At 35.6% G+C, this 10,897-nt stretch overlaps 1 protein-coding gene and 1 pseudogene across 1 annotated transcript; both read right to left on the bottom strand.

The window, feature by feature from the left end:
* Positions 1-331: 331 nt before the first annotated feature.
* Positions 332-1,682, bottom strand: LOC136270247 (uncharacterized; annotated as a pseudogene).
* Positions 1,683-1,782: 100 nt separating this feature from the next.
* On the bottom strand, positions 1,783-9,650 carry LOC136270339 (uncharacterized). The gene is made up of 5 exons (XM_066067723.1): positions 9,164-9,650; positions 6,233-6,314; positions 5,088-5,196; positions 4,820-4,923; positions 1,783-4,627 (listed from the first exon to the last, which is right to left on the bottom strand). The coding sequence occupies exons 1-5, from the start codon at positions 9,292-9,294 to the stop codon at positions 4,148-4,150; spliced, it is 906 nt and encodes a 301-aa protein (XP_065923795.1). The 5' UTR covers positions 9,295-9,650; the 3' UTR covers positions 1,783-4,147.
* Between the last annotated feature and the right edge of the window lie 1,247 nt (positions 9,651-10,897).

Below are 10,897 nucleotides of genomic sequence, written 5' to 3'. Positions count from 1 at the left end.
AAGAATGAATTATACGTCACATGTACTTCCGCTTGGGTATTAACCAATGAGGCTCTTACCCTATCCTCAGTGTTTAATACCCTCCCGCATTCAGATCATGGTTAAGTTTTGGGCATAAAACCTTTGCAGTTCATCAATCATACATGCCCCTTCAGTTCAGTAGCCTAAAGAAAATAATAATAACCTTCTCCCGATACTCAAAAGAAGGCAAACATTTTTATGAACATAACAAATTTTAATTTTTATCACCACATCAACATATATGAAATATAATAAATCATATAATAAAATATAATATGTATATGATTAAGTACAACATATAATTTCCCAATGTTCATTTATGTTTCAAATATGCTCTTTAAATAAACATAATTTTAGTTTCATATATGATTATATCCTTCAAATATGGTCACAAAGGAAGACAAATAACATCCTCTATCAGCATTAATCACACTTACATACATTATCATTAAATGTTCCATTCTTCACTGAAAGGCTTTACTCAAAGAATCATAATCTGTCTTTCTTTTATACTGAGATTCAATCCCATTTCCCTGAAATACAGATTCTGCTAACTTTGTAGCAACAACACCTGAATCGATCATTGTATGCATTCTACTATAATACTCTGCGCTCGACTTGCCAAACCAACCAATGTGTCTCATCACCTGATCTACATTTTCAGCAGATCCTGACAAAGCCATTGTAATTGCACAACCAGCTCTGAAACTATGAGGTGTTTCGCCCTCGTAAATACCTAAAGTTGAAAGATAATATAACAGTCTTTCATAAACTACAGAGTAACTAACATTTTTTTCTAAAACCCTTCCATTCTCTGACACAATTCTAAACAAATATCCCTTTGAAAGATCCACCTTCAATTTTTTGGCTAATATAAAATAATCTAACAAACCCTTGACCGGACATACCACTATGTCTTCACACCTTTTTATTACAAAAGAATTCTTCTTTCACTTTTCACCCCTCAATATTTTACCAAATGTATGCTGGAATACCAAACCAGAACCATTCTCTAGAATCTTGACCTCCTGAGAAACTACATTGGACAAATCACCAGCCCTGTCACCTGCAAAGAACTGAACTTTTATCCATGCTTGATCTCGAATCAAAACAAATTTTTCTTTGAGAGTCAAATCACACCTATCTAATTCTCTATTTATAAATAAAGCTATTGCCTTAACTTTTGATAAGAAAATTGGTTTTGCTTGTTTTGGTAATACGCGTGCTTTTGCTTGCTCCTCCGTAATTAACTTGAGGTATTCTTTCACCATAGGTGAAGCTGCTGGGTTTCCCTTTGAAAGTAATACATCCCATATCTTTCCACGCCCAAATTCATAAAAAATGTTATTCAACTGGTGAATTAAATTTTCTACTGTTCCTGAAGCAAGTCTCTTAGGACAACCACAATCAAAATCACCTAAAGTTTCAAACCTAACTTTTCACAATCTATCTTATGGATTGTAGTCTTTCCCTTTAGATCTTCCCAAACTGAAAACCTCCGGATATCATTTGGAGTGCATGACAATAAAGTTGGAGACCCAGGAGATGCTTTTAAAAATCCAGAAAAGATTCTACAAAACTGTTTCTTTTTTTACACTTTAAAGAAGTAACAATTTTCCCGTCCAGTTCCAAAATCCTCCTATCTATTACGTCCCAGTCAATCTCAATTTGTCCTGGATTATCCTGTAATAAAAACCAGATGCAAAAATAACTTCAAATATGTCACGCAAATAAAACCCTAAAAGCAAACAACGGCCACCTCAAACCTACATTATCCAACACAAAACCGTTCTTAGATGGTATCTTAACTATTTCTTTTTCACCGTTTACACCAATACAAAATGACTCTATAGAATTAGCTAACAACTTCGGCCACCAGATAGGTAAGGGTTCCATCATAGGAACTATTATTGAACACAAGACCTTCTGCTGCTCGAGTAAACAAATAATAGGAAAGATCAATCCAAAGGGAGGAAAAACATAGGGGTTGATTTCCTTTCTAAAATCTTGACAAAAGACATTAATACCTGCTGATAGAGGAGTTGCACAAGGTTTAAAATGTTTTAAGGGCATACCCTCTTTTGAACACATTGTATTTGAATCTAGTGCCATTAAATCTATTGAATGTGGACCATATGCTGTCTCCACCAACATCCATGCCTTTTGGCTAAGCATAGTGTCTGCTGCACTTAAGATTCTAGAAGGTTTATCTGCCTCATTCAACTTTAAGGACACAAATGTTAAGCGTAAATCAATATTTTTTGCAACAATAAACTGAAAAACATCTTTTATGATATCGTTAAGCTCTTTACATCTCTTACCCTGACTACTCCAAGAACCAATAACAGTCATGCTGTCTGTGTATACATCCACTCGTGAATCCTGCACCATACTACTAAGAGATAACAAAGACCTCAAGCTTGCATCTGCCTCCTTAACATGTATTGGCCTTATATCATTTTCTGACCAAAAATCTCCTAATACTAAGTCTTTCTCCCCCAATCTTACACACGCACCATATCTCAATCCAGAAAAATCAGTATACATTGATATTGTTTTGTGAAATTCCAATCTCCATTTAGAACAATCCTGCCACTTATCTACAAATCTCCAATGTTCAATTTCCTCTTTTAGGGATCCAGAAATTTTTACAGACCTACTATTTTTCAAACCTTGAGAAATTCCAGCATTTATTTCTCTACAGAACAACTTACATCCTGGGATTACCAGACTCATAGAAATACACTTTCTAGTAAATCTTTGCAATGTCTTGACATCTACTTCCTTTCTTTCTAAAATTGATTCTCGAAGATCTATGAATTTTGCTTTTTTATCATCTGGTAATACGTAAGCTTCCCTAACTGAATAAACTAAAAAACCCACATACCTCTTACAACTTGAAGGACTTAAAGAACATTTACTCAATGCTAAGGTACAACCCAACCTTGTCAACAGTTCAACTCAACCATATACCAACCTCCTAGCCTCCTCATGAACTTTCACATCATCTACAGAATCAGATCCCCTAGTAGCAAGAAACCTATCATCTATGTACAGAGAGTTACGCACAGAGAATGTCCTAAGATAAGAGGTAACACACATACCTATGGATTGGTAAATAAAGGCTGAAGCCTTCCAACCAAATGGTAATGTTGAATACACCATGAAAAATCCTCCAAACTGAATACCAAAAAATTCCTGAGACTCTTCATCAATTTTTATGTGACTGTAACCCGATTATTTCTCATCACATGTGATCAACAAAGCATTTTTATCTACCAAACGATGAATATCTTTCAGTGTCTCTAACCGAAAAGGCAGATCCTTAATCCATAAATTAATATAACGTTCATCATGACAAAGACGTGGCTTACTTGGTTCTACAGTAAGAGGAATAACCACTCTTGGGGGTTGACACTCACCCACTCTACCTAAAAGTTTTATAGCTCCACACTGGATCTTATCCATTAATTCTTTGACAATAAAATCAGAGTACTGTTTGCAAATGCTAGAGTTGGGTGCATAATGTTTGGGAGGCACATTCGAATTGTAATATTTTCCCTTAAAATTTCCTTTATATGATTGAAAGAAATCAAAGACATTGACACCATTCTTTATTCATTTTAAAACATCGTTGTTTTTTTTTTATGAAATCTTATCCATAATACACTCCCATTCCGGTACAAATGAATGAATCTGACCAGAAATGAATTTACTTGGATCCCTTATTGGTAAAGTGTTAATATCAAAATGTAAATCGCCATTAATTACTTCCTCTGTTCGAGGGTATGGGTTGCAGGCGGAGCAATTCTCCCTTCAAGTGTAATCCATGCTTGTTGGTCACTTATATTCATATTCATGGGATTGAAACCACTATTTAACTCCCAAGATGGAACCTCCATGAAGGATAAAATTTCTGGAGCAAACTTCATTTTCTGTAAAATTATAATTATTTGATATAATGTAAATTTCCAACAATGCAACCAGCATTAATTTCACCTGAAGAAAGAATTCTTCCGCCTGCAATCCACGTGACAAATCACTAGGGCGTCAGTGTCTCTCGGATTACAAGACAAAAGAATTTATTCTTATCGTACAACTACATCTGCAAACATGACAGTTTATATCAATATATATATATATTGGGATACATGCCGGGCATCATAGAAAACAAAGAAGGTTGACAAGGATATAAACCATTCAACGGGGACTCTGGTCGCTTTTGTGTTTCAACATATTCATTCTTACTCTCAGCTTTGGTTTCAGGTTTATCTTTCAAACACTTAGAAATTGCTTTTGAAATTGCATCTGCTACTTTCCCACCTAACACAGACCAACACAGATTAGAAATTTGAAGTTTTGACTGATATCTGTTCGCTTGCCTGTACAATTCTTCAAACATGTCAGCCTCCTCATGGTTTAATTTCCTAGCCGCTTTAGACAGTTCATCAAGAGCCAGCAGAATTAAAGCATTGCTTGGATCATCCTGTAGGCATAGTGTCCTCACCTTCTCTTTAAGCTCCTGGACCTTTTTTTTTGAAGGTCCTGCAGTTTCTAAAGGTACTGGTGTACTGCTTCCCCCTGTGGATCCACTAGTGCTAGGGTCCTAAAAATATGACGTTATAACACTCTTTTAAAATAAAATATCATACCGCATATTTGTTTTATATGTAAGGGCAAAATTAGGTATTCATATATAATTTCAAAATTCCAGATGTATATCATGTATATGTACCAGTAATTATCTGCATGTATGAATTGTTTCATGCGCATTAGCATATACATATATAAAACATACCGTTGAATCATCTAATGCCTGGCCTCTTGGTTGTCCCACTTCATTTGCAAAAATTATCAAGCAATGCAATAACAATCTTGCCTCGTTAACATCAATATCTCTTCCTGATTTAATAAAATGAAAGTTTATATCACAACAAATTTTTTCGAAAGATACCAATATTAATCACAACATTTGCATATCATATGTTAATAACTCTTGAAAAGATTCAAAGCTTTATTTTCCAACCATCACATAACCACTTCAATAATTATTTAAGAAACTTAACCCCTACCAGCTAGTTCCAAAAGCTCAATCATGTTTTCCCCTGTTAATGAGTTGACTATATTCTCTATCTCATCCAACTCTAAGACGTCTGTCTTTTTAGGTCTTTCCACCTTTCAGGTGAAAGACCTCTTGTTTTCTTTATGTTTTTTAGGTCTTTCCACCTTTCAGGTGAAAGACCTTTTGTTTTTCTTATGTTTTTTATTATTATTATTATTTTTTTTCTTCTCTTTTTTTCCAGGGACAGCTTTTTTGTTTCAAGAGATATTGAAGCATTTTTTTCTTTATGTGACTGGCCATTAAAAGTTATGATACCAAATGACCCTTTGGTTGATCACTCCCAGAACTTACAAAGTGATTGCCCTTTGTGTACGAAGTGATTGTTATCGCTACTCCTCTGAAACCATAAGCGATAGAGACTTGAAACTTTTACTAACGTCTGTAGTTCACTTAGACGCTCTTTCAATCTATTCATACCGAAAGGTTCCGAGACCCCCTTCTATCAGTTATTGCCCCTGAAAGTATTTCAATTTCCATAAAATCACTTCTAACTTTTTTACTATTTGTCATAGAGACTTTGGACCACTTGTGATGGAAGCGTCTTCCTTGGCCGATCAAAATGACGTAAAGGTCAAAGGTCAAGGTCATCTGTAAATATGTGTATTCATGAGTTTTCGCATCTCTTTTGTTTAGGGTGATATAGAGAAATTTTATCAAGGATGTAATAGGACGTCTTAAGACATTTCAAAATGTAGCCCTTCAGCTCCCATCTTGTAATAGTTAGCGAGTTATTGCCCCTTTTGTACGAAACGCTTGTTATCGCTACTCCTCTGAAACCATAACAGGTAGAGACTTGAAACTTTGACCAATGTCTTCAGCACACTTAGAAGTTTCTTCAATCTATTGATCCCAAAAGGGTCCAACGTGCCCTTCTGGCAGTAATTCCCCTTTGAATTTCATTGATTTCACAAACACATTAGAAATACCCCCCCCCCTTTTTTTTCTGTTAAAAGTGTGACCTTGACCTTTGACCTTGACCTTTGACCTTAACCCTTGACATCTTAGGACTGGTGTGTTATAAGTATCCGCAACATCTATACTATCAGATTCATTTATATGTACAAAAAGCTCTTTTAAACACGAATTCACACTCCCACCCCTTATATTTTTAGGTTTGACCTTGACCTTCGACCTTGACCTTTGACCTGACCATGACCTTGACCTTAAAGGACTGATGCGTTACAAGTATATTTTTCATATACATTTCAGATTCATTTATATGTGCAATAAGCTCTTTAAAACCACCACCCCCCCCCCCCTTATTTTTAGGTTTGACCTTGACCCTTGACCTTGACCTTTGACCTGACCTTGACCTTTGACCTCTTAGAACTAATGAGTAATAAGTGTATGCAACATATATATCAGGTTCAGTTATATGAACAATTTGCCCCCCCCCCCCTCCCCTTTCTTTTATACAAGGATTGATTTCTTATATGAACATGACCCTCGATATTTGAACTTGAAATTTGATATTCCTTTTTAAAATAAAACCTTAAAAAAGTGTTACAACTGTTTGTCAGAATTTTTTAAAAAGTTGAAACACTGCCTGCCATTTGACTCCAGACCGCGTTTTAGACTACGCCTCCAAATAAAAATTCCAGCTCCAGTAAAACTCTGTAGAACTTGGCGAAAATTCATGGGACTGTTCCTCACACCTGAATCTAATTGCCTGCCAAATTTCAAACGAAATGAACCCTATTGAAGAGAGTTATCCACCTCAGCGGCATCGAACCATCGTCCCGAGAAACGAAATTTCAACGCTTCGATATTCGTATCTAATAAATTCATGCTCAAATTTCACTGAAAATCTTTGTTTACATTTCTATCGGCAACCTGTGACGACTTGTGTTGAAGTGCAACGAAAGATAACTCTTCCTTCCCAGACCCCGATTTTAGATGAATTAAATTTACATTTTCTTTCAGTTTGCATTTTTGTTTATTTCCCGACTTGGCTGAAATACATGACTGGCCTTAATTCAGTTCCGATTTTCCGTACTTGTAATCCACGAATGCATGACAGTTAGTAGATTTATAAGCACGTGCATTTCAAATCACAGGGAGAATTCGCATCAGCTGAGCAAAAGTGACGTTCCCACACCTTCAAATACCCGCCGGCGACCAGAGTTTGACCTGACCTGTTGATTTCTTAGTCAACGCTATCCGGCCACATTGTTTACAAGCAGCACTGATTTTTATGAATAAACTGGTGAACAAATACTGCCCTCCCAACCAATCGCTAAGCCCCTATCTATTCTAAAGGTTCCTCAGCGTTGGGTATCAATTTTAGATGGACAGAAGAATGCTTCGTCTCTTCTTTCTATCATCATCCAAATTCACTACACAACTCAACAAGTTTTACCTTCCATCAGATAACAAGCGAAATGGCGTAGTGGCAACACTCTCGCCTAGGAATCTAAGGGTACTCGGATCGATCCCACTGTGCGGAACCCATTTTTTTTTTTTTACTTTTTTTTTCTTCGTAAATTGATTTTTCTCTAATTACTCAATAATTATCAACATTTTCGGGAATTTTTTTTAATCATTATGGAAGGTGGAAAGGCCTCTAATTGTTCCGTGAACAATTAGTCTACTAGTTATTCTTCTTCTTCTTCTTCTTCTTTTTTTCTATTTAGCTCGGGGTGATTTTTTTTGTCATTAAAGTTATCCAAACAATTTAAACGTTATGTAATTGCTCATTAAAAGTTATGGTATTAATTGACCCTGTGTCAAAGAACTCCCAGAACTTACAGAGTTATTGCCCTTTGAGAAGGAAATGTCTGTTATCGCTACTCCTCTGAAACCATAAGAGATAGAGATTTGAAACTTTTACCAATGTCTTCATTACACTTAGAGGGTTCTTCAATCTATTCATACCAAAAGGATTTGAGGCCCCCTTGTAGTAGTTATTGCCCCTGAAAGTATTTAAATTTCCATAAAATCACTTCCAACTTTATTATTATTTATCATAGAGACTTCGGACCACTTGGGATGGAAGCGTCTACCTTGGCCGAACAAAATGACATAAAGGTCAAAGGTCAAGGTCATTTGAGAAGCTGTTAATTAATGAGTTTTTATATCTCTTTTGTTAAGGGTGGTAGAAAAAAACCTTATGATGGATGTAGTAGGACATCTAAAAACATTTTAAAATATAGCCCCTTGGCTCATACCTTTGAATAATTATAGAGTTATAGCCCCTATTGTAAGAAATGCTTGTTATCGCTACTCCTATGAAACCATAAGAGATAGAGACTTGGAACTTTTACCAATGTATTCAGTACACTTGGAGGGTTCTTTAATCTATGCATACCGAAAGGATCTGAGGCCCCCTTCTAGTAGTTATTGCCCCTGAAAGTTTTTAAATTTCTATAAAATCATTTCCAAGTTTTTTATTATATGTCGTACAGACTTCGGAACACTTGGAATAGAAGCGTCTACCTTGGCCGAACAAAATGACATAAAGGTCAAAGGTCAACGTCATTTGGAAATCGGTTAATTAATGAATTTTCATATCATTTGAAATACAGAATTATAGTAAGAGTTTCAATAGCTTGCTGGATTGCGCAATAAGGTATTCAATTGGGTCAGCCAGGTATCACATCAAGTCCTGTGGTTACTCAAGTGGAACTTGTTTTTACAGTCAACCCATTCATTTTGTAAAAGACAGCTAGCCTGTAGAACACTCTCTTCTATTGTTAGCTTTACTGTTTATATGATTGTGTAAAGAATATTCACTTGGCTCAGTTTTGTTCATAGTAAGTGGAAAAAAAATCAGAAAAGTTATTTAATAAATCTTTACGATATATACAACATGGAATTCTTAAAGAAATGGCTTGATGATAATAAAAAATCTCTTTAAAAACCATTTATCAATTAATGGCTTCGTGGTTTTCCCATTTTATAGTACAACATGTATCATAGTATAATAATTTTTTGTATACCTTATTGTCAATGAGCAATCTAGCAATTCATTAAAAATATTAGGTGGAAAGACCTCTAATTGTTCGAGAACAATTAGCCTACTAGTTTTCCTTAGAAATGCGCGCAAATTCTTTCAGACCCTCTGGTCTTCCTCCTCTGACCTTCTTAATGACAGGTAAGAGATTCAACCCTTTCAATGAATGTCTCTTCCGTAAGATAGTAGGCTGCACCATCTATAACCAATGTATACAAAAATAAAATATCACGCATGTACGCATCAAGCGGGATAACTCTAATATAACTTAATAACTCAGTTATCTCGGTTTTTGGATAGATATATTATACTAACATATGTTCAAATATAGTCCCGTAAATTCTTTATACGAACTAATGATGGACAAACAAGTTCAAACTTCAATTCATTTATCATGCATCATCTGGTCTAGCTAACAAAATCATAAACCGCACGTGCAGCTTGCCGCCTCGAGAATCTGCAAACGTGTCTCAAAGCTATTCTTTATATATATGCTACCCCTTACACTAAAAGGTTATCTTTCATGCAATAGCTTTACACATATTTTTTCGGTAAACCACCTAGGTTCATTACAATACATTTTTTTTAACAATTACGGCTCACCTAGGCCGAATATTCCTACCACTCAGGTATGTGAAAATATTGACCACCTAGGTAAAACGGCCACCTAGGCCTAAAAGAACCAACTAGGTTCTGCCCCCCGGGCAATCAAATTTAAAAATTGTAATTACCTTTCCTATACTTAGCTTCGAGTACAGCTCCGTAGCATGCACGTCTGCTCGAGGGTATGGATGGCTAAAGAATGAATTATACGTCACATGTACTTCCGCTTGGGTATTAACCAATGAGGCTCGTTATGGCAATATAGCTTTTCATTTCAATTTATTGTATTTTTTTTCAATCAAAACGAAATTCACTGTTATTTAGGTAGAATAAAAATAACCGATAGTGTTTCCACAAAAACGATCGAAGCGCAAGACACCCTGATCAATGCCGAAAGCTCATACATGTATAACACTAATAAGGACATATACATCCTGTTTGCTCTCTTTTGAAATTTTTTACAACATGTAAAAACGCAATATATAGATTATAGAATACCGGTACAATGTATATATCATTATATATAAAAAATATTCCTTGATAGACGGTAAACTTTTGTTGTTTTTATTTCATATTTTTTAAACATGGCCAATGACTGTTTAAAAAGAAATGATATAAGTTGGGTTTTTTTTAAAACTTTTACCTAATTACATTGATGTGCACTAAATACGGTATCAGGATATAGCTGTTACCAAGAGTTGTCTCAATCCCCAACATGCTCTTGTCTTGAATTTACATCTTTTCAAGATGGCCAACAAGGGATCGAGGCTGGAGGTTTACAGTGCAATCTTGCACTGGCTGTGCATTGCTTTGTAATTAACTCACTGGACATGCGCAATGTTCTATCTATCTAAATGCGAACACTCGTGTTGGCAATGCATTACAGTAATGTTGACAGATGTAGCACACCCAGTTATGTTCACGTCAATGTAGCATCCATCATCCGATCCATCATCCTATCCATCATCCTATCCTAAATTGTTTAAGTTCTTTGGTTTACGTCGGTTGTTTCTGTTTTGCACCTTGTCTTTGTGTGGGTATGATATACTTGATAGCGACTTGAATGGTGGACACCGACTCGAATGATGTTTTCTTACGCTGCTCCCTTAAGTTTTGGCACTATGTAATTGTGGGTTAAAAATTCAAGTTTATAGGTTCATTACAATTAATCAGGGTGAACGCTTATCTTTGCGGTAATG

The sequence above is a fragment of the Magallana gigas genome, chromosome 7 (genome assembly GCF_963853765.1).
Source record: "Magallana gigas chromosome 7, xbMagGiga1.1, whole genome shotgun sequence".
In the NCBI taxonomy this organism is placed as follows: domain Eukaryota; kingdom Metazoa; phylum Mollusca; class Bivalvia; order Ostreida; family Ostreidae; genus Magallana; species Magallana gigas.
This window is presented reverse-complemented; position numbering and strand designations above follow the sequence as displayed.

Coding starts and splice junctions, on each gene's coding strand:
- LOC136270339 (XM_066067723.1), bottom strand. CDS start 9,294: ATGGTGCAGCCTACTATCTTACGGAAGAGACATTCATTGAAAGGGTTG. Junction 6,315..9,163: donor CGCATTTCTAAGGAAAACTA/GTAGGCTAATTG, acceptor GTAACGCATCAG/TCCTTTAAGGTCAAGGTCAT. Junction 4,628..4,819: donor AGGCATTAGATGATTCAACG/GTATGTTTTATA, acceptor TCATATTTTTAG/GACCCTAGCACTAGTGGATC.